General features: G+C 37.7%; 2 protein-coding genes across 4 annotated transcripts; both read right to left on the bottom strand.

Moving 5' to 3' along the window:
• Positions 1 to 260: 260 nt before the first annotated feature.
• Positions 261 to 7,056, bottom strand: LOC133530149 (coiled-coil domain-containing protein 103). 3 transcript variants are annotated; one of them, XM_061868005.1, is made up of 3 exons: positions 6,898 to 7,056; positions 2,583 to 2,744; positions 261 to 436 (listed from the first exon to the last, which is right to left on the bottom strand). In XM_061868005.1, exons 2-3 carry the CDS (start codon positions 2,723 to 2,725, stop codon positions 307 to 309), a joined length of 273 nt encoding a protein of 90 aa, XP_061723989.1. In that variant the 5' UTR covers positions 2,726 to 2,744; positions 6,898 to 7,056; the 3' UTR covers positions 261 to 306. The 3 variants fall into 3 exon arrangements, with proteins under 3 accessions (XP_061723989.1, XP_061723991.1, XP_061723990.1); XM_061868007.1 differs by lacking the exon at positions 6,898 to 7,056 and adding an exon at positions 6,126 to 6,332 and having other exon boundaries at positions 2,583 to 2,728; XM_061868006.1 differs by lacking the exon at positions 6,898 to 7,056 and adding an exon at positions 6,126 to 6,329.
• Positions 7,057 to 19,124: 12,068 nt separating this feature from the next.
• On the bottom strand, positions 19,125 to 21,341 carry LOC133530301 (uncharacterized). Its single transcript, XM_061868197.1, has one exon. The coding sequence runs from the start codon at positions 21,172 to 21,174 to the stop codon at positions 20,011 to 20,013; it is 1,164 nt and encodes a 387-aa protein (XP_061724181.1). The 5' UTR covers positions 21,175 to 21,341; the 3' UTR covers positions 19,125 to 20,010.
• Between the last annotated feature and the right edge of the window lie 2,529 nt (positions 21,342 to 23,870).

Below are 23,870 nucleotides of genomic sequence, written 5' to 3'. Positions count from 1 at the left end.
GGGGGAAAGGGCTCTTCCGGAGTATCGGAATCTGATGTCGCTCAAAGATTAGCTTAGAAATGCATGTAATGCCTCTGGTGTTGCAGGCGTCCATAGGCTACGGTGACTGCTTACCATCAGGCGGGCCGTATGCTTGTTTGCCACCATCGTGGTATTAAAAAAATATATAGAAAAAAAATATTGTCACTTAGTTCTACCCACTGTAGCCAATGTGAAGGAAGTGGGTGAAACCCTCGGTGAGAATACTCTAAAAAAGTATATTTAAGAAAGAAAATCTTCAAATATTTTATATTTCCCGTTTATAGTCTAATCAACATGATTTAAGTGATTTCTGTTCTTTTTGGGATCGGCTGCGTACTGGTTCCATCCTCGCGGTCTTTTCTGTTTGTAGTCGGCCTTCTCTAACGGCCTCAAGTGGGCTGCGGCCACGCGATCCCTGTAACAAATATAATTTTGCATTGCCCCGAAACAATTTATTCAACCACATCGTGGTATAAAAAGTTGTAAAATAATGCGTTGAATTCGTGTTGTTATTGATGTTTGTATTTCATTGATAATTTCTTTAAGTTATGACTCTTAATATTTAGGATAAATGTTTTGAAATGGCTGATTGTGACATTTGGCGCCACCTATGATATCGTTTTGAAAATAATTTTACGGTTTTCGAGATGGGAGGGCATGGTTCGAAATCAGCAAGTGGTTTTCGTGACCCGTGAGTAAAGAAGCCATAAAGAAGTTGATTTCATTTCAGCGATTTCTCGCTGTCAGCGATCTTTCGATTTGAAAGAAGTTGTGTACGTTAATACTATGTAAAAATAATGAAAATGATTAATAAGGAAGTATGAATATAGTAGATTGTGTCACAAAGGAGCAAAATGACATACATTATTTACAGCGAGGGCTTACACTGAATCCCAAACATAGCGAAGGATTATATAATTATATTCTAAAATAGAATTCTATAGCGCTAGTGGCCTAGCGGTAAGAGCGTGTGACTTTCAATACGGAGGTCGCGGGTTCAAACCCCGGCTCGTACCTATGAGTATTTAAGAACTTATATACGAAATATCATTAATATTTACTAGTCGCTTTTCCGTGAAGGAAAACATCGTGAGGAAACCGGACTAATCCCAATAAGGTCTAGTTTACCCTCTGGGTTGGAAGGTCACATGGCAGTCGCTTTCGTAAACACTAGTGCCTTCGCCAATTCTGAAGATTGGATGTCAAGCGGACCCCAGGCTCCCATGAGCCGTGGCAAAAATGCCGGGACAACGCGAGGAAGAATATTCTAAAATATAATCCTAAGCGTAGTGAGGGTTTCATGTGTTAGAAGGTAGAAATAATTTTTGCTACCATGTGACACTACTGCTTCTCACATCATCTATAAGGAAATGATTACGAATTATGATCGGGAACATGATTTACCTCAAAAAAATGTATGCAAAATATTATTAACAGACAAGTGCTACTTTGGTCCGTCCTAGCGGAGAAGAAAAACCCTTTTCCGAATAGATGATATGAAGTTTATTATAATTTGGCATTTAACAAATTTGCAATGTTATAAGTTCAGGCAACTACGAAAGACTGGTTTGCCATTATATGTATAGTTTTGCTGTTATTGTAAAACACACTATTAAATCTTATCCTTTTTCTTCATAGTCAAGTAAAACAGCAGACACTGAATTGTATTTCAGCTTTTTAAGCGACATCAAAGAACAAAAGATACGTTACACGAAGCATAAGCACCTTCTTTGTGAACTAATGGCTGTAGTCTGCGATGTGCTGGAGGATCTATTCGAGATGCGCTAAGTGATATGACTGCTTGTGGCTTTTTTGTTCGAAATTAATACTAGCAATCATATAGATCGTGACATTCACAAAGACGCGTGGTTTAACTCGTATCGTCATGTTATTAAAGGTTAGATTTGAAAAATCTGCGCGTCATCGTGGATGACACAAACTAGTTTACTTACCTAATTGAAAGGGTTATTTGTGATAAAAGTGTGCAACGTAAGATTTGATTTAATATTAAAGATGAATAAGACCATGAAGGAACGCAAGTGCCACGATGAGGGTAGTTTTACCCAACTTGTGAAAGGAGGTTTAACGATGGCGGTATTATTCGGCCTCTCATAGGCCTCCATGTAAACTTACACAAACTACTCATAAGTATTGACATTGACGGTATGCTACACATCACATTCATTGTCAAACCAATAAGTACACCGTCGGCATCGCGTATTAGGCCTCTATGAAAAACTTACCTAAACTCCTCGTAAATCATAGATGGCATAGTAGTTTCAGCCTCACATCATGCGCGTCACATTTCACGTCGTTGCCTAACCAGTATTCCATCGGTCTCGCGTAGGCCTCTGCGAAAAAATTACCTAAACTCCTCGCAAGTCATAGCAGTGCAGAAGACATCGCATTTAACATAGTTACCATGTAGGCCTCACGTAGGCCCCCGTTTAAAACTTACGTGAACTCTTTATAGGTCTTGTTGGTATATTATGGCGTCGCATTTCATGTTTTTGCCTAAAAATAGTCCGCCGGCTTCGCGTAGGCCTCTGTGAGAAACTTACGCAAACTCCTCATAGGTTTTGGCGGTGTGTATGGCGTCGCATTTCACGTCGTTGACCTGCCAGTAGTGCCTGTCGGCCTCCACACACCCCCGAAGCTGGCCCTCCATGGCGGCGAAGTCCTCAACTCCCAAAGGCTTATCCATCCTCTTAAATAGTGAAATACTGTTAACAGAAAGAAATTAATAGGTAAGTTAAGAGAGAAGAATGTTTTTTTTAATCTAACAAAGTAACGGTAATTTTTCTATGAAATTCCATTTATGGAGAAAACGGTTTTCACTACCTAACCAAATCTTAACAAATCACTTTGATTTTGATGTCGATCGCTTCAGCATAATATATTGTAGGTTTCACTTTTTTGAAAGATTTTTTTTTTGTTTTGCAATATATGGAATAAAAAGGAAAACCTATAAACCTAGTTTTTCATTAACATACTAAAAAATCATGGAGAACGGAAAATATTTAGAAGTGGAAAAACTCCCCTCTTAAGTATAACAACATAGTGATACAGTTACAGGTACACCTCTGTAGCTAAAAAATTGCATGGTCACTTATGAATGATTAATTAAAAATGTTTTTTGTTGTTTAATAAGTGATTTGTCCATGAAATGCAGTTCGCTGTACATTAAGTAAAACCAAAGATTTATTAAGAGTTGAACCAACTTGAAACAGTAAGTTGCGATATCTGCCATTTGCAATTTTTACCACTTTTTTTTTCGCAATAGCTTCCTTTGCTTAAAAGCATTTCTAACCGTACCCCGCACCGTACATTATTTTTATTTATTTATTTATACTTAATAACGATACAGCTATCATAACAGTTGCCCAATGTGATAGTGTATCGAATATTAACCTAGAGACATGTACCTATAAAATTATTTCTAAGAAGTACCTATACATAACATAGTACTATTAGAGTGTGTGTTGTGTGTTGTTTGTTTGTGTTTGTGTTGTAGTTGGATAGCTAGTTAACAAATAAATTACCTGCCAGATAAAACTTCCTGCAAAACTTAGCACTTTATCTACCAGTTAAGCTTATTTGAAGATTGTAAAACGCCAACGATGGGGTTATTCGTCAGATAAGTGGCAAGCTTATTCAGGACGTGGACGTTGTGAAACAGGCCCTTAACATAAGATGGACCAAAGATAACATAGGTAAAAGTATAGAAATAGGACATTTTAATGCCCTCACAGGTTAGCAGGTTCTATTCCTAAGAAATTATATTTAACACCATATTTGACGCATCACTGTACTGTACAATAAATACAATAATACAAATTACCAAACACAGTGACTTTCATGCGGTCAGTCCCTGTCTTACCCAGAGATCCTATATTCATGGCTGCTCATCATCATCATTTATTCAATAACAATATTAAATTATGTTTGAAAAATCTTAAATCTAGGCACATGCTACCAACGCTTGCTTATCAAGTTATCACCTGATATTAAAAACCCCTAAATGTGACATGCGGCACAAAATGCGTAATCAATAACTGTCCCTTAACAGTCTCGACCCGTTAATCGCCGATATAAAGTACATACGTCTCCTTCTAACAAATGTATAGGTACGTTTGTGCGAGAGGGATGTATGTTAACGGCTCTTCGTAGTAGGTATGTTGTGGAGTATAATAAAAGCCGTCCAAGTGCGTGTCAGACCAGCCATAATGGAGGGCTCCACAACGCAAAAGGGCGTACCTTCGCGGCACTTGTTTTGTAGTATAATGAAACGCATTTGGAAAAAGGCATTAAGGATTCCGTTTTTACTATTTTGGCTACTAATCACAGTCTCAAAGAAAACAGTTATTTTAATGGGGGAAAAGTTTATAATAGGCCAATGAATAACTCAAAAAAAACCGGCCAAGTGCGAGTCAGACTCGCACACGAAGGGTCCCGTATCACTATCTATAAAAACGGTCGCCCATCCAAGTACTGACCCCGCCAGACGTTGCTTAACTTCGGTGATTGGATGAGAACCTCGAGATTGGAAAGAAATATTTATTTTACTTATTCTGTTTTTTGTATTTGTTGTTGTAGCGGCAACAGAAATACATAGTCTGTAGAAATTTCAACTGGCAAACTATCACGGTTCATGAGATACAGCCTGGTGACAGACGGACGGACGGACGGACGGACGGACGGACGGATGGACGGACGGACGGACAGCGGAGTCTCAGTAATAGGGTCCTGTTTGACCCTTTAGGTACGGAACCTTAAAAAACGGCCAAGTGCAAGTTTGTTTTTCGTGCCATCACATACCTACTTTATTTACAATTTATATTTTTATCTAAGAAAAATTCTACTTTTTACCTACTCTACTACAGACAGACAGATAGACTGACGGGCACGCAGCGTAAGCAAGCGTATAGTATTTTTCACATATCTCGGGTACGGTGAAAGCTGTCAACTGAATACAACTTTGAGGTTTAAGGTTACAAATTGTATGGAGTCACCGAGCCCAATGTATGTGAAAAATAAGGTTCCAATTGTCACCCTTTGGGTACGGAACCTTTTGTAATGTGGCTCTTTGGGGGTATTGCCGCTCCTCGAGTCGTCAAATAAATTACACTAGTATTTTAAGACAATTGAAAACATCGTTTTGCGGATTGTGGATCTTTGATTTTCCTAAGACTGGTAATTTTTTATTTCTATTCCCGCTATCCCTTCTCAAAAGCTTGCCGACCACTGTACTGGTAGGTACTTAACGCCAAAATAAACCCTGACCCACCATAGAACCTTATCGAATTAACACTTTAAGTCAAACTACATGAAACTTCTTACAAAACGTAACTTTGACATAGTTCTATGGTGGGTCAGGGCTCCATTTGGGGCCGATTGTACGGTACATTTTAAATCCCACCCTGTATGTTTACGTATCTGCCCTATATGTTTACTTTTAATTTCCGACGTATCAACTCAGCACGGGTCATGGCCACGACAGGAAGGTAAATAAACATCGTATTTGCTTGAGCGTATCCAGAAATTGATATCAAATTGGTATAATATTTTACGGGCGTCGTGACCCGCTTTTTGTTCTCACGTTTGGGGTTCTTTTCTTCTTTTTCGCGTTGTCCCGGCATTTTGCCACAGCTCATGGGACCCTAGGGTCCGCTTGGCAACTAATCCCTAGAATTGGCATAGGCACTTGTTTTTACGAGAGCGACTGCCATCTGACTTTCCTCCTTCCTCAGCGTGTTTTCCTTTACCGAAAAGCGACTGGTAAATATCAAATGATATTTCGTACATAAGTTCCGAAAAACTTATTGGTACGAGCCGGTGTTTGAACACTTTGAACCCGCGACCTCCGGATTGAAAATAGCACGATCTTACCGCTAGGCCACCAGCGCTTATATCCTCGTTTAGTTGAAGTGTGAAAACCCCTGGTCCCTACCAACTTTAATGAGTATCATCTAGTACTGTTATGGAAGGCACTATAACGTAGAGCGACATGTGGTGGTCACGACCTTCAGTCATGATTTGACGTAGAAGAAGAAGCTTTCATATAAGCTGATAACTATTTTTCACAAAGTCTATTTTCTACTTACGTTCACCTCGATAACACTGTTCGGTACAGATTTAAAAATACGAATTTGTCAATTAGGTAAATAAGTAGGTTAATGAGAAACAACTAAGCTCAGCTCCAATGCCTCCAATGTTATGAGTGTTATGACATTGATTATAACAAATTGAGTTACCATAGCAACGGTTGCTAATAGAATGGCCCAAAGCAAGCTTAAAGCAAATATGCCTGGTCTGTGAAGCAAGTATACTACTAAGTACTGATAGGGACAGTGCACGTTGGAGGATTTGCCATCTTGTGGCCTGATCGGAACAATAAACATGTACATTCACACGTCACGTGTTTTCTTGTGCATAGTAGGTTCTGCCATCTTGTGGGCTACATCGGAACAGTAAAAATCACATTTACGCCTCGCGCCAAAAAATGGACGGCTCCTGTGCTGCCTCCTACAGTTCATGCACGCTCCCTATACTATAGAATTGATGGGGGAAATAACCAAAAAGAATTTGAAATGGTCTGCCCAAATTTTCTCTGGACAGAACAAACGTGCGTGTGAAATAGGGGATATTACGCAAAACTCTGCGTAGGGGGCGTCTCTTGCACATACGGAGGGCCTACCGCGAAACACGAAAATCGAAGTGTCGTTATCTGCCTCTCTATCACTCTTACATATTCGAGCAATAAAGAAGCAGATAACGACATTTCGATTTTTGCGTTTCGCGGTAGACCTCTGTAAACAAACCGCAACTTACTTTCATAGATATATCAGATTCAACTTTACCTACTCTTTGACATACCTTTGACAACCCGCCTTGATGCATCAATTATGTCCGACAGACTGTTCATCAGTTGGCACCTTTAGTAGCAAAACGTTTAGGGAACGAGATATTTCTTATTCCATTTGAGTTATATTCAGCTTATTAATACGGTTTCCTCTACCCTCCATAGCCATAGTGAAAACTTGTCAAAAAACTGTTTAAGGTATAGTATGTCTATGTTACTCTATGGCTTAGAATATATGATAGTGCTGCTCTCTGGTGGCAGAACATTGCAGTAATAGGGGTGTTTAATAGGGAGATTAAAAACACTTTTTAACATTCCTGACGACAAACCAAAAATTATTTAATCGGGTTCATTGTTATTGATCAAGCACTATTGGGTTACAACAATAGGTACATCGACCATGTTGACGTGGGATTTAGGACTTTTTAGAAGTAGGCAGAAAATCATGACAAGGACAAACAATAATAACGCTTTCTCTGCTACTCCTACTGAAATTTCCATAAGACCATCTCGTTCGGCCGTTTCCATGAGATCTACACAGTGTAACACGATGAACCCGAAAATTTTTAACCACGCACTTCTGAGACCATATAAGGAAAAAATGTTACATGAGTTTAAGTAAAATTCGAAAAAAAATTATTCTTTTTTTCAAATTTTTGAATGTAGTATATGTTTTGTATGTATGTATTTATAGTAATACTAGGAATCCATTACACTAGACACTCGACACACTCGATATCATGATCCTTGATATTGAGCGATAAATTGTACATGATTCGATAATCAAGACGACTTGAGATACCAAAATCCCCAGTTTTCTTTTCAATAAAACCAGTATTTAGCATAAACAGTCAATACATGGCTAAATTAAAATGCTGAGACCGGCGCGCGGCACCTTAAACATTCCAATCGACGATATTGCGGACAACTATTTCATAAGACCGGATAATTGGAATTGCCGCTAACACCTCAAGCGCGTTAGGGCGGCGTCACGCCGGCGGTCGGGACGCTCGGAAGAGACATTTTAACCGCGACACTGCATACCGCGACAGATGCTGCATGCGCCGCAAAAATGGGCGACGGTAATTTACTATCAGGCGATAAGTCTGCTACTTTGCCTCTTGGGGGTCAAAATTTCACCTGTTATTAAGTACAAGATGCAAAATCTTATTACAAGTACTTGTTATTTTATCATTTTTTATATATATGGTATGTAGTTTTATGAAAATAGCAGAATTAACACGTGTTATGTGTATGGATAACAAATACTCACAAATATTTCAATCGACGATATTGCGGACAACTCTTTCATAAGATCGGATAATAAAAATTGCCGCGTTAGGGCGGCGGCATGCTGGCGGTTAGAATGCTTGCACCTTGCGTTACAACCGCGACAGCAGATAAATTTACGTCACAAATGTTATAATGTATTATTTATTGAAATAAAAAAAATTGCAATCGAAGATATTATATATATACCTACCTCACGCATCCCATCATCAGACCTGAGAAAAAAAAATACAAAATCGGTTCAGAAATGACGGAGTTATGAAGTAACGAACATTAAAAAAAACATACAACCGAATTGAGCGCCTCCTACTTTTGAAATCTTGAAGTCGGTTAAAAACGCTAATGTTAAACAGCTCTACGAGTATCTATTATTCCGAAGACGCGAACTTAGATTAAAATTCTACATTTAATTAAATATGACTTAGCTTATGAAAGTTCCAACCACTTATTTGTGACCGAGATATTGTGAACGAGATGACGGGTTGCATAATAACTATAACATTTCCGTAATTATTCCGTATTCAATATTAATAATATATAATTGAAAGTGGCTGATACATAATAGACAAACCATACGGAAACTTGGCTTTATTCAGCTAAAAATACAGCGTATAAAGTAATGACAGAAACAGACATCAATGTAATAATCACTCCATGGAAACGACCATAGAGATACACATCATTCACCCCCTCCTAAGATGTCTGGTAGTCCTCCAGGTAGGTCGGCGGCCGCCGCTCACGCGTCGAACGCCGAACTTCGACTTGAGGTGTGCCTGGTGGTCTCGGCTCTTGTACTGCTGATGGCTCTCTATTATTGACAGACGCAGGCGGTTCTTCTGCCACAACTTCAGATGGCTCGTCCTCAGCCTCAGGCACATCGTCAGTGTCATCAGAGGATATGGAAAAATATTCATCATCTGAGGGGATTGGTGCCAGATGTCTATTTGATATGGTACCTTCTCTTCCATCAGCGTACCTAACGTAGGAGTAATTTGGGTTACTTTGCAGGAGGTGACCTTCTTCCACAGCTGGATCATTACTTTGTATATCATCATTATTATCATAAATTGATACATAATAGACAAACCATACGGAAACTTGGCTTTATTCAGCTAAAAATACAGCGTATAAAGTAATGACAGAAACAGACATCAATGTAATAATCACTCCATGGAAACGACCATAGAGATACACATCAGTGGCATAAGTCATTTGGTCATACTAATAACATTAGTCTTACTTACGGTTTTATTCAAGTAATTTACGCCCCGATTCGAACCATATTCGAACGTTAAGATACGTCAAATATTCGGTCTAGATACGATATGGATCGGTATGTCAGTGTCAAAAATGACGTTTTTGTTTGAAGAAACGTCACGTTTGACACTGACATGTCCGAACCATATCGTATCTAGACCTAATATTTGACGTATCTTAAAATTCGAATCGGGCCGTTAGTCATTCACGCAACATGTTTCGTATAGTATATTCTCAGAGTAATTGAAATAGTAGGTAAAAACCCTCGCGTAGTCGCGGCGTGCCATCTTTTGTTTCCGTCTAATTTTCTGGTTTTACGCCCCCTCTTCTTTGTAAATTATATACAACTTCATAAAAGTAGGGCTTACGTTTTTACAAGCTTTTATTTAACTTGCCGTATCAGTATGTACATAATATGTATGTTTATGTGGGTCAAATCTTGAAAGCTAAATTTGACCCACTTCCCGATTTCCGATTGAGCTGAATTTTACATACATATGTAGGTAAGTCGGGTGACAATGCAATATTATATAGTACCATCAAGCTGATCTGATGATGGAGACAGGAGGTAGCCATAGGAACTGTGATAAAACAACGCAACCTAACTGTGTTTGGGGTTTTTAGAAGTCTTGATGGGTATTAGTTGCCTGTGGGAAGAAAAGTACAGTCAGCGACAAAACCTTGTACCTAAAATTTATTTTTTAGCAAAAAACTTATTTTACTTTGAATAATAAGTAAATCGTAATAAACCACCTCTGCGGGTGGCCTGCGAGCGTCACGGATTCCTTTTAACGCGACCAGGACAATTTCCATCGTTTTACGAGCGTTGGCCATGTTGGCTAAGCCTAACTGGTGTAGTTGGCACCTTACCCCCTTTACATATCCACCGCTGAGTTACGGCTTCATCGTAGCCGATAACATGGGTTTCCCGGTATGTAGGTAGCGGAAATGCTTCGTAGAGGCAAAACGACAAGGTGTCGTGATTAGCGCTGAATGAGTTAAAGAGCTTAACTTCTATCAAAGAGTTATTAATAGTATGAAAATGAGTCCTGGCCTCCAACACAAGTGTACGTCATTTTGCTCGGTTCTGTCTGTAGGCCTAGTACAGGAGTGGCGTAACAGCAGCTCGCCCGCGAGGTAAACTACCCAACCCTCTCTAATTAATACAACTGGAAAAAGATGGCCACTGCTGTACCAGGCTTACTGGGTGGATTCATGCCAGCTTTCGCTAACGCTAAGCTCACTTAGATCCTGATACTTAGGACGACCTGCAGGACAGCTTCCAATCGGTTGGCGCAAATATGCTCTTTTTACTGAGCGATCTTCGCTCCTTGCGAGATCACGTTCTTTTCTTTAAAAAAACAGTCAAGTGCGAGTTCGTTTAACTCGCGCACCAAGGGTTCCGTACTAACTTTAAATTTTCTCATTTTACTATAATCACGAAAGACTTTTGACCAGCGGTTGTAGCACGGTCGCATTTTTATCATTTGTCACTATGCCTGTCGCGTTCTAACAAGTATGTAAGTGCGAAAGTGATAGGCATAGTCACAAGTGATAAAAATGCAACCGTGCTACACCCCTGACTGAAGTATACTAAGCATAATTGGGTACAGCGCCAGCTATCGTATGTATGTTGGTTTTTCAGGGATAATTCTTTATGATGTGAAAGGATTTCAACAATTTTTATTTCATTTCAAAGAAGGTGTTTTTAGTGTAATCTCTGTAATTCAAGTATATTAAACATCCGCAAAGGGGATTAAATTGTAAATTAATTTAGAAAATGTTTGATGATGATTAAAGAAATACTGTATTCGTTAACAGAAAATCTTCCAATGAGACCATCAGTAGAAATATTAAAATAAACAAATATTAACTTATAATTAATTATTCAATAAATATAAAAGTACCTTCAGAAAAATTATGCAACTTAGATAACGAACGAAGGATACATAAGGATAAGGATACGAAGGTATATTATTAATAACATTAAAGGCCATCGTAAGGGAAGGAAATATGCCCTTTTATAATAATGGGCTGGTTTTTTTCTACAGTTACTTACATCTAGCAGTGCATTTGTGCCCAATTTAGTTTAAAAAAAATTGGTGTTTCTGCAAAAAAAGTCATTAAAAATAAAAATAAACTTAAACGTTTCTTCCAATTAAATCCATTTTACTCAATCAATGAATTTACAGATAAAATGAAAAATTATGATTTTATTATGTAAAATAATTCTAAGCGTAGGTGCTTTTATACTGTATTATAATGATGTATTTGATCATTTACCATTGAATATATTTTGATTTATATAATTTTGTCTACCTATATACCTAATAAGACATTGCATGATTAGTTTTAGCAATGACCTGGGCCCTTATTCGACATGCTAAAAGTGACGTTTCGTGTTGATTTCCATTTGATGTGAGAAATATTGTGACTTGTCGAATTGCTATTATCACCACCTGTCAGTGAACAATATCCACACTAGAGGCGGGGCGTTGTACCGGAATAGTTTTTGGAACAGGTTATTTGTAATAGACTACTTTTAGCTTGTCGAGTATTTAAAAGTACGGACTTTGATTTCTGAAATAAAACAAATATGAAACTTTTATCACCTCGTACCTCCATTCTTACCGTTACTTTAGGTAAAATAAAATTTTGTTAACAGATGGTCGTCTGGGTGTCTGTTGTATCGAAAAATAATGTAATAATATATAACAAAAATATGACAATTGATTCATAGCCTTCACTCAAAACGTCACCATATTTCCGACCCTTACCGAAATAATAAGTCGATATTTGTATAAATAATCCTTATTTGTAAGACGCCTAAGCACGGCAAATACGTAAACTGCCTATTGGGGGTCATACTCGTAAAACTGGTATTTTAGACGTACTTTTGGTACGAGTAACAGAGACGTACTTTTGGTACGCAGTCCCAGCTCTAGTCAGGATTCTAGTTGTCAAATATAAGCGTGTCGAATACGTATTAGTTAACTGTCAAATGAAATTAGATCAACGGTAGACTTTTTTGTCGATGGGTATGGCTGCCATGTTTGGATTTATGACATTTAAAAGGGGATCCTAAGGCAGAGAGTAGTTTTTTCTGTACGATTTTGATTCTTCTACTGGACGCAAGATGGAGTTAGCTGCCAAATTCCGATCAGGCTGACGCAACTAGGAAGAAAAAAGTTTTGTATGGAATTTGTTTCGCAAATCATTGCCAACGAAGAAAAAGAAAACGTCAGTGCTATTTATTCTGTCAAGTTTACATCAAGTCTACTGTCAGCCTAATTGCTTTGTTTGTTTTGAAGGCTTCAATGTTTTGTTCGGGTATTTCGTGTAATTTCTTTATTATTTAGTGAAAAAATCGAAAATAGTCAACCGTGATCAGAGTAAAGAGCGAGTTTGTTACAATGCCAGCGAGAAAACGGTTTACTAAGTGTGAAATATGTGGCAAGCGAGCCACTCGAGAAAATCACGAAAAAAGGGATTTTATGGCGAAATTTCCCTTGGATGAAGACTGGTAAGTATTGCTTTAGATACTTTTGACCTTTTTTTGGATCAGCAGGCTATAAACACATCGAAAATTAGATATTTTACATTATTTTTCGTTGTGAACTAGGGATGTACTATAACTATCGATAACTGTAGTTTTATTTGTATATCAGTGTAAATAATTAAATTAAATATGTGAAATTTCCTTAGAACTAGCATGCAATATGACCATAATTAATTCGTCGAAGATTAATAATGCATAAATTATCTATTACTTATGCATTAATGGTCATTAGTTAACATATTTTTTTTATCTAGTGATTATTTGATATATTAACCTAAAATGTAAGAAAATTAATCTCTGTTTTTATGATAAATAAAGAAATATTATAGGACATTATTACACAAACTGACTTAGTACTAAAGTATGAATGGCATGTGTTGTGGGTACTTAGACAACAATATATATATATATATACCCACAACACATACCATTCATACTTTAGTACTAAGTCAGTTTGTGTAATAATGAATATATATATGTACATAGTCCTAATTTATAAGTATTTATAAATACATAGGAAATACCCATGTCTCAGGAACAAATATTCATGCTCATCACACTAATAAATGCCCGTTCCAGGATTTGAACCTGGGACCATCGGCTTCATAGGCAGGGTCGCTGCCAACAAGGCTAGACCCGTTCTCATGATTAACAGACATATAAATACATAAAAAGTTAAAGCATTGATAAAGGGTTGTTGATAACTGGATGCCGAAAAACATGATTTATAGATGCATATTAGCGCGAAATAATCAGTTAATCGTCTCATTAGCAAACACATGGAATATAAACTGTAGATAAAGTCATGTTTTTCCAAGGCTGTATGTTTTCAGATGCAGGCAGTGGGCCAAATTTGTTGGGAACGAAGACCTGATACATCTTCCCATAGAAAAGTTACATTTATTCAAACATGTATGTGCACATCATTATGAAAATCAAGCATTTAATAAAATAAAAAAACACGACTTAAAAACTGTATTAAAATAATTCGGGTCCACATTAAGCCCGACCAGATAGTAGTCCAATTAAGAACTATCCACTATATAACATACAACTTAAATGTGGACTCGATGCTAACCTGATTTCGAGTACAAAATTTGTAGACAGGAGCCCATGTTTCAACCCTCCCCATTGTATCGATATCGATAAGAATCGTAAGCGTGTAGCGTACTACACTATTTAAATCGCTTATGTTGGTACTATGGTTCTTTGACAGTTCTTTTGTCGTACATTTTGGTAATGATTTGCGAAACAAACTGATTCCACTCGCTAGTATGGAAGTCCCGTCTCTTAAAACGTAGTGATTATATGCTCTTTGACAATGACATGCAGTTGCGTCGATGTAGATCTATCATAAAAACGTACATGTGACGCATGTGACAAATGAAAAAAATATCTTGACAATTAACATAAAGCAATACAATACCACAAAATTTCAACAAGAAAACAGATTTATTATAAAAATACAAATTATATACAAAGCTTCATTTTAAAACCAATGGTCGTGGGTTCTAACCCCGGCTCTTAACAATGTGCATCTTGTAACATGTACCGATTGCTTTTCAGTAAAGTAAAATATATTATCATGAGGAAGATGGAGTATCCCCAATAAGGTATATTTTCCCCTCTGGGTTAGGTCAGATAGTAGTGAGACAGGGAGATATAGTGAAGAATGCGGAAAAACAAGCATTTATTGTGTTGTTAGGCTAGTTTTTTTTTCAAAATTTGAAAACGAACGCAACAGCATGCTCAAAGCCCCCTGTGAGTCAGAATCTGTTAAATTTAGGCTTAAGACGAAACAGGAGCTGAGCCCGTACACAAATTTGAGATTTTTAGGTAAAAGGTAAAAAATATCGCCGTCGCGCTGACGAGTGTGGCACCCCGTACCTAGCTAGAGACTATCCCTTGTGTGTGTACCAACAAACCAAATTTTAGACAAATATGATACGTCTTCTTCTTCTTTGTCGTTGTACTCTTTGCAGAGCGTCGTGGTCAACTGCTGATATCAGGCGCAGATGTTGCTTGCCGTACGATTTCTCGCCATTTTTCGCGGTTGGGGGCCATTCTGGCAAATGCGTTCAGGGGACCCTTCATGGCAGATTTGATTTGGTCAGTCCATCGCATAGGTGGCCTTTTGCGCGGTCTTTTTCCGTTTGCTCTACCCTGCACCACTAGACGCTCTATGGAGTCGTTGTTCCTCCTCGAGACGTGACCGAAAAAACTGAGTATGCGGGTCTTTACGAGAGTCGGAAGGCGCTGCTTGATACGGAGTTCTTTAAGGATGGAGACATTAGTCCGAAACTCGGTCCAGGATATCCCCAGCATTTTCCTCCAGCACCATATTTCTAGGGCGTCTATCGTCTTCTCCTCTGTCTTTCGGATAGTCTAGGTCTCCGCAGCGTATAAGAATATAGGAAAAACGAGGGCCCGTACAAGCCGAACCTTCGTGGTGTTTGTGACGTTTCGGTGATACGTAGCCTATACGTAAAAACTAGCCAAGACAAATCCTTTATAATTTCAGGATTTTCTACACAGCACAGAACATGGTACCCATATAGATCTCAATTCCGTTGTCGGCGAGTCAACAACGACACACATTCTTAATATTGAACTTAATTGGCTCTCATTTCACATTTATGTTTTAAATTAATTATAGGCATAGACATACCATATCCTATTGTAAGTACAAAGTTTCAGAGCAATCTAGCTAGCCGATTTAAAATGAGAGCGAAACTACATTTGTATGGAGAATCGAATTTGCTGCGGACGCACAATGTAGCATAATCGGATTAGGACCAACCTCGAAATCTCTGTAACAGTCTTGAAATTTATTATGTATATAGATTAAAGGCCCCTTTTTCATGCCCAAACCATTTAACATTTGGGGACCTCGAGGAATCCGAGCCATCTTGGAAAATGTGTACCATCAACACAACAGTCAACATTAAAACTTATTAAATTCTATACAAAAAAGTCCTCGATATCTTTGCGGAACAATACCTACATCTTGTTATAGAGAATACTTGCTGAATCTAAGTTTAACGCTTATACACTTCCAGGGGACATTCTCTTAAAAGGAAACTCGGAGGAATATGAATTCTATTTTTAACTATACATTTGTACGTGGTCTACCCCAACATTAACATTTTATTCTACTGCGACTACACCAGAAAGAAGGGTTATGGGTGTAAGTACTGATGTTTCAGTACACCCAGTAGCTAGGTATTAAGATACTGGACGGATTTTTTTAAATGACGTATCGTTAGATTCCTCTTGCCATTCACAACCTACTTTTACTTGTTCTATTAAAGAAAAATCAATACAGCCGCCTTAAGAGGACTCCGAATATTAAATCATATTTTTCTTCTAGCGCCTAAAATATTGAGTCACAGTATCACCCTGATCAGTAGATCTACAGTTAGTATACAAGTGCTATGCAATACAAAGTTACTAAAATTAACGGAAGAAAAAAGTTTAGGGCTAAATAATACGTCATTTAAAAAATCCGTCCAGTATCCTAAGCTACAGGCTGTCCTGAATCCTCAGTACTTATACCCATAACCCTACTTTCTGGTTAAGTTGCAGTCAAGTAAAATATTGATATTGGGGTAGATTATGTACAAATGTATAGTTAAAAGTGGAATTTTTATTCTTCCAAGTTTCCTATTAAGCGACTATCCCATGAAAGGGTATAAGGGCTAAATCTGGGTTTAGCAAGTATTTTTTAAAGCAAGATCATTTTTTTTCGCTAAGATGTCTAAAACTATTTTATGTAGAATTTTATAAGCTTGAATGTTGCCTTACACGATTATTGAATAAAGAACGTAGATTTAGAGTAAAACGCGAATTTCTCCTGGATGGTCCACATTTTCCAAGATGGCTGCGGTTCCTCGAGGTCCCCAAATGTCAAATGGTGTGGGCATGAAAAAGGGGCCTTTAACGTATATACATACCAAATTTCATGACTTTTTTTTATACCACGACGGTGGCAAACAAGCATACGGCCCGCCTGATGGTAAGCAGATATATATGTTCAGACATTTCGAGTTTGGTCCTAATCCGACGTGCTAATGCCACTATGTACGTAAACTGTAACTGTACTGCGGACTCAACCTTCACGTTATAATTTTTTAAGTATTAACGTTGACATAGTAACGAAAATAATAAACACGTCAATTGAAGTAAACAATATTATTATATGCAAGAAAATTTTGCAAAATAGGTACATTAATGATTAATATGTAAAACACCATTAATTATTGAATTAAAATTATGATTTTGTGTTAAAAAATATGAGACCAATGATACAGCCCGATTACACGGGCTACATATTAAAAATGATTATCATGGAAACAGTAAATATACACAGGTGAACAAAGTTATAGTAAAATAGGTGCATAATTTCAGAGCTTGCCTGGCCCACCTGTACCACCTACCATGACCACGGCCGTCTCCTACTATTATTTTTTTCTAATACCTATGGCCTTACTAGCGAACAGTATTCCATGTTCTTGATCCAGAATTTAAACCCTTAACTACATATTTGTGGCACTTGGGGTTGAATTTGAAACTCTAGGGCACTAGTGTGGCTCTATGAGAGCGCCTTATATTGGCTTCTGGTGACCAGAGGATCAGCATTGTTAACCAGCGCGGAAATGCACCCAGCCTTCTGAGCACCCTACCGAGCGACCAGAATATAGGGCAAATATATTATGTATACGTTTTTGACTTAAGTGTTTTTATCATGTTTTATATTTAAACTTACAGATGTCGAACTACCAGCAAAGTTTTTGAAGAGGTGTAGTTTTTATATTTCCTGGTACCAAACTGATACAGGAAATTGGAACATCAGTAAATAATCTACACCGAAGACAAAGAAATATAGTCACATAATACTTTAATGTTTTATTTTATTAAAGAAATCGGTAAAAAAATGTGTTAACTGAAAAAGATAAATTTTATTTTATTTGTAGTTGAATAACAAAATATGTATTTAATCTCCTTTTAACATAGGAATTCTCTTTGTGTAGGTATATATAAATAATAGGTACTTAGGTCTTGGTAAGTAATATAGACAGTACAGTAGGTCTTATCTTAATAATTTGAGATCTTATACATGCGTTCCGATATATCTGATGGCGACTGTACATACAATGGGGTCGCGTATACGAGTACAAAGAGCATAAAAATAGTTGTTGATAGACCAAGTGAGCGAGCTACTATGGTACCTATCTTTATATCAATTTTATGCATTATGTAATAGCGCAATACAGAAAAAAAAATTGACAAATGTAGTATTATTTTTATAGTAATAAAGGTTACCCTTCGGCCGCGTACGCAACCAGAGCTTCGTAACCAGATGCGATCGAAAACTATTTCTGCCTTGTACGAAACCGGTTGCGATCAAAAACTAATTCCGTCTTACTGGTTATCAGTTACGATCGAACACTTTTCTTTGTTGTACGAAACCTTTCGACCGTTGATAAAGTCAGCTAAGATTATATTTATACACCTTGTTATACAGTATAAGTACTGTACACGTTATATATCTAGTCAAAAATCAGAACACAAAAATTGTACCAGTTGATAATATTCAAATATTTTGTTGGCAAATACAATGTAACCTCGTTCCTTAAAAGACACTGGCTTAAGAGACATGGAGCACTGACATTCAGGATAAGAAATTATCATGAGTATCATGACAAAATATTTGAAAAAAACCTATAGCTAGATGGCCCAGACATTGGTTTCGTATAAGAACGAGAAGTGTTCGATCGTAACTGGTTACGGGTAAGACGAAATTAGTTTTTGATCGCAACCGGTTTCGTACAAGGCAGAAATAGTTTTCGATCGCATCTGGTTACGAAGCTCTGGTTGCGTACGCGGCCGAAGGGAAAGGTTATTCATGAACCATCTCGTAATTTAAAAAAAACGGACTTTATCTCTAAATCATATGCCTTATATTTACAGATGTGTTAGGTTACAACTTGGTTCGTGAACGTGGTTTAGAAGCAACTTGAGACTGGGTGCGGAGTAAATTGCATCAATTTTTTTTATAATTTTGAGCGTTTATAGGAGAATATGTGGAGCGAGCATTATTCGACGTGTAGGTGTGGGTTCAACAAAAAGATCGCATGTCAATAGTTCTTTATTGTCGTTAAAATTCAATTAATAATCGCCTTTATCGACCATCAACTGTGTGGTCACTTTTTAATTGATTGACGTTGTCAGGTACAGTTTCACTACTCGCCGCCGCATTGTTCATAGCGCATTACTTATCCTATCGAATACAAGATGTCGCTGATTCCTGTAAACTTATGTTTTAAAAAAAAGACGCTTTACTCTATGCCATATATTGTAGGAAAGGAAGGGTATTCCCTGTCGTACGTCAAAAAATCCAAGATGGTGCCCAAGCCCATGGACAAAAAAGTCTAGCAATAAAATCAACACTTGTCAAAATTTGACATTAGCAATCCAAAGTCAGGTGACAATCAAATCAAACCGAACCACTTCGAGTTCAGAGCCATTTCAAACTATATAGTAGTAATAAACAAAGTTGATTTTTGTTTGATTATTTTTTCTATGAATGAGTTTTGATTGTTCCAAATGATAATATCCACAGTTGATAGAATCAACACTTGATACAATCAACATGCGATAGAATCAAGTGTTGATTTGATGTGGACGCGAAATTTGACAGTTGTGCATCTCGAATAAGGCCCCTGTATTTTGACATGCTAGATGTAACGTTCTGTTGTTACTTGGCCAAATAAAGAAACTTGAAACTTGAAACTACGACTATAATTGTAGAAAAAAAATCAAGTCATAATATTAAAGGGCATTTTTCGTTCCCTTATCCAGCTACTGCTTTTACATATAATATAGGTACCGAACCCACCTTGGCCTTGCAGGCCTTGGTATGCGCAGACTACATGATGACAAAAACAAGACAGGTCAACCGACGAAGATAATAAATCAGTTTATCGATGTTAATCAACCTAGGACATCTAAAGTCGGCGCCTCACAGCAGTCCCCACTCCACGTAGCTATTAAGGATACCATTAAAACGCTCTTTAAAAAGCGCGCTACCTTCCACCGCAACCGAGTGTGGATCCTTATCTAAATCCGGGGCATTTTCTTTATCCACTAACACCGTAGGCAGACACGCCACGCCTATAGCTAGCCCCAACATCGCACATTTTTCCAAGCGCGATCTGTAAATATTCTCCGGGTATACCAGTTCTGGGTCGACGCGTAGTCTAAGCAACGATGCCTTCAGCTCCTCATAGTACAGATCCAGTAATTCATAGTAGTGGGCACGGCGGAATGATTCATCGGTGGCAGTAAAAATGAAGTACATAATATCAGCCACAGCATCTGCGTCGTGTACATTCTGAAAGTCAATGACACATAACTCTAGCTTCCCATTTCTACGTCTATGCATTAAGTTGCTTGGCTTGAAATCGCCATGAACCAATACTTTGTCGTTACCTCTTCGGTAACAATCCATAATAAGTTGAACAAGTTTCTCCGGTGTTTTAAAGTACTTTTCAAGTTTGTCTCTATATTTTTCTGCTGAGGAGAACGCATTGGCCAGCATTTTAGGGGACATGCTTCCAATCCAAACAACTAGTTTAGATTCGTCATATGTTAAATATTCGTTGGCTTGTATAAAACCCTCTGGATCGTACTGGGAGTAAGCTAGTGAAAGAGCGTGAAACTGCGCAATCAATGCAATACCCGCAGACATGTACTCGAAATCCGCAGGTGTATTTCTTTCATATTCCTCATAACCGTGTGCAATCAAGTCCTGTATTACCACAGTTTCGTTCAAATATTCGTCGCTGCTGCCATAAAATGTTGGCTTAAGGAATCTATTCTCCTTTGGAACGTTACATATATCTTCTAGCTTCTCGTATTGCTTCCATAATGTCCTGTAGAAGTACAGCTCGATGGTAAATGGATAAGGAATAATAGGACTATTCTGACGTAATTTTTCGGACCACGCGGCCGTTTTTGCGAAAAGCTTCATGTCGGTCTTCCCTCTTGCACGAAATGTCACATAGGAAAGAGAAGACATAATACTAGACCCATCGCCGTCCCTTTCCGTGACCACAAAATCGTCAAACTCATGTTCTTCCGTTATTTTCTTTAATAAGTCCTGTTTAGACTGTCTCACTTGCATTGTTGATATTGCGACTGTATTTTAATTTAATTTACACTGCTATTTATTGCCATTTAGATATCAATTAATTAATGATAATTTATATCAGTGATAATTCACTTCCACCTACCTATTTATACTAACAGTAGAATAATGTGTGAATAGTTCATTGCTTATTAAAGTTGTCAAACAAGCTTACGACCAACCATCTTACCTATATGCAATCTTTGAACACCGTTGCAATTCCACAGAATACTTTCCCATTAATCTTTTGCGAGAACTAGGGTTGCCATACGTACGCTACGCTCCAAGACTCAAATAATAGATGTAGCTCGGAAAGTGGCTAAGTCGAAATGGGACTGGGCTGGTCACGTCTACTGAATGCCGGACGACTTGTGGGCCAAGATAACCACTGAGTGGGAGCCCCTAGAGTCTAACCGAGGAGCCGGTAGACCTCGTCGGCGATGGCGGGATAACTTGGATTCCTGTTAGAGACGCTGGCCAGATATAGCACAAAACCAGCGATTGATAATAAACATAGATGTCGAACTAGCTCTGAAAAATGACCCCACACACATTGTGCCGAAGCGGGCGGGGCGTCAATTTTGTGCCGCGGAGCTATTTAGTTCGCAAATGGCGGCCAGTTGTGACAGTCATAGTAAGAAGTATTCAAATTATATCTTTAACGAAAGAATTATGCCTTATTGTGCGGATAAATGATGTGCTAGTCGTTCCAACCAACACTGGAAAAAATATGGGATTACTTTTCACGTATAGTTTAGCTAGAATCATATTAATTTGATTTCTCTTGATCACAACCGGCTTTATATGGGGATGATGTTATGCATTTTAAACAACCATTGATATTAAGAAACTTTCATTTTTAATTTATCCGGGTTGTTATTTTAATAATTTAAATTTGTGATAGTAAATACGAGTCGCCGTTGTAGGTGGAGGTTTTTTATGTGTACTTTCTTACTAAGTCCCGGTATCTGGCTGCTATTTATAACTTTTCGTTAAGTTCGCGGACGGCTGGACCGATTTGGCTAATTTAGGTATTGGAATATTTCTAGGTCCAGGGAAGGTTAGAACGGTGAAAAATTATGGAAAGAATACGAGGAAAATAGTAAAAACAATAATGCTATTTTTCTCAAACTTTTAATGAAATGTTGACATGACTTACTTCAAATTAGGTTCGGAAATACTACATATCAGGTGCGATGAGTGAAGATGATATGTAAAGGAATTTCATACAGCCTTACACACCTAGGCCTGTAAGGCAACCTTCTTTTGTTTTTAAACGTCAAATTATGGCATTCAACCAAAAAAACCTATAAGCAAAATTCTGCCATTAAGTTTTTTTTTCTTTTTTTGTCTTTTTCGTGTTTTTTTTTTCTTTTTTGTGTTTGTTAAATATTGTTTCAGGGATTCAATGGGGAACAAAAATTTCATTATTTTTGCGCTACGACGTACGGTTTAGGAGATACAGCCCCATAAAGTTTTTTTTTCAGTCATGCAGAAATCTTTATAGGGCTGTATCTCCTAAACCGTGCGTCGTAGCATAAAAATAATCAAATTTTCGTTCCCTCCCTAACAACCCGAAAGTAATAATAACAATCATCATCATCATCATCCTATTTTTTTTAATTATCTCATTGCAAGTTTGAGAAATCTCGGCGAGAAACGGGGGGGTTGCCGGCCGCATATCCCTATTCGACCTCGCTACGCTCGGCCGTCTATATCTACTTGGCCTGCAACCCTTCGTTTCCCGTCCTCTATAGTAATGTACTATTCCCATATAAACTGTTCCTATGACGACGTGTTCAATACGAATTTCTGCATGTTTGCTCTGATCAAGATGAAAATCGATATCTGAGGATCCTAGAGGTCCTTTACAATGAATACGAGGTCAAAATTAAACCAACGCCCGCCATCTTGGATTTCTGCATTTTGATTTCGATATCTAAGGATCCCAGTGACCCTTCATTATGATTCTGAAGTCAAATTTGGCAAAAACGCCCGACATCTTAAATTTCTCCGTGTTTGCTTTTATATGATGAATGATGATCATGATAAGAGCAAAAATGGCGATATTCAAGATATCGGGCGTTTCATTCAAAATGGAGGGTGCTTTTACCAAATATGACTTTAGAATCATAATGAAGGGCCGCTCGGGTCCTCAGATATGGATTTTCACCTTGATCGGATGAAAAATTCTAAAATTCAACTCGCGGCATTTTTTTTTTATTTTGTTCTCAAATTCGTAAATAAAAGGCCTCTCGGATCCTCAGATATCGGTTTTCATCTTGATCAGAGTAAAATCCAAAATTCCAATTTACATTCATTTACATCTGACATATTTCTGTGCCACCTAACTAAACGTCGCAGGTGCCCTATAAGATGAACGACACAATGTATTAATTGGTTCGAAGGCTTAATTGCCTTTAAACACGTGCAATAAACGAACAAATAAGAAGCCTTTAAAATAAAATAATAAATTATCATAAAAAAATATTGCATTTAAAACTAGTCTACATATTTTGCATGAAACCGTCTACCTAGAGCTGCGCTACAGCCAATCACAGCGCCTCATTTTATTATAGACCAATCGTAGTTCGGGTGGTTTAAATTGGCTAATCATGGTCAAATGTGTCCAAATTGTCAGAGATGGTGGTTCCCAAAGTGCGTTTTGATGGAACAATTATCCCTTTTTCTTC

Source organism: Cydia pomonella, chromosome 22 (assembly GCF_033807575.1).
Source record: "Cydia pomonella isolate Wapato2018A chromosome 22, ilCydPomo1, whole genome shotgun sequence".
NCBI classification, from domain to species: domain Eukaryota; kingdom Metazoa; phylum Arthropoda; class Insecta; order Lepidoptera; family Tortricidae; genus Cydia; species Cydia pomonella.
Note: the sequence above shows the minus strand (reverse complement) of the source record. Positions and strands in the feature narration are given on the sequence as shown.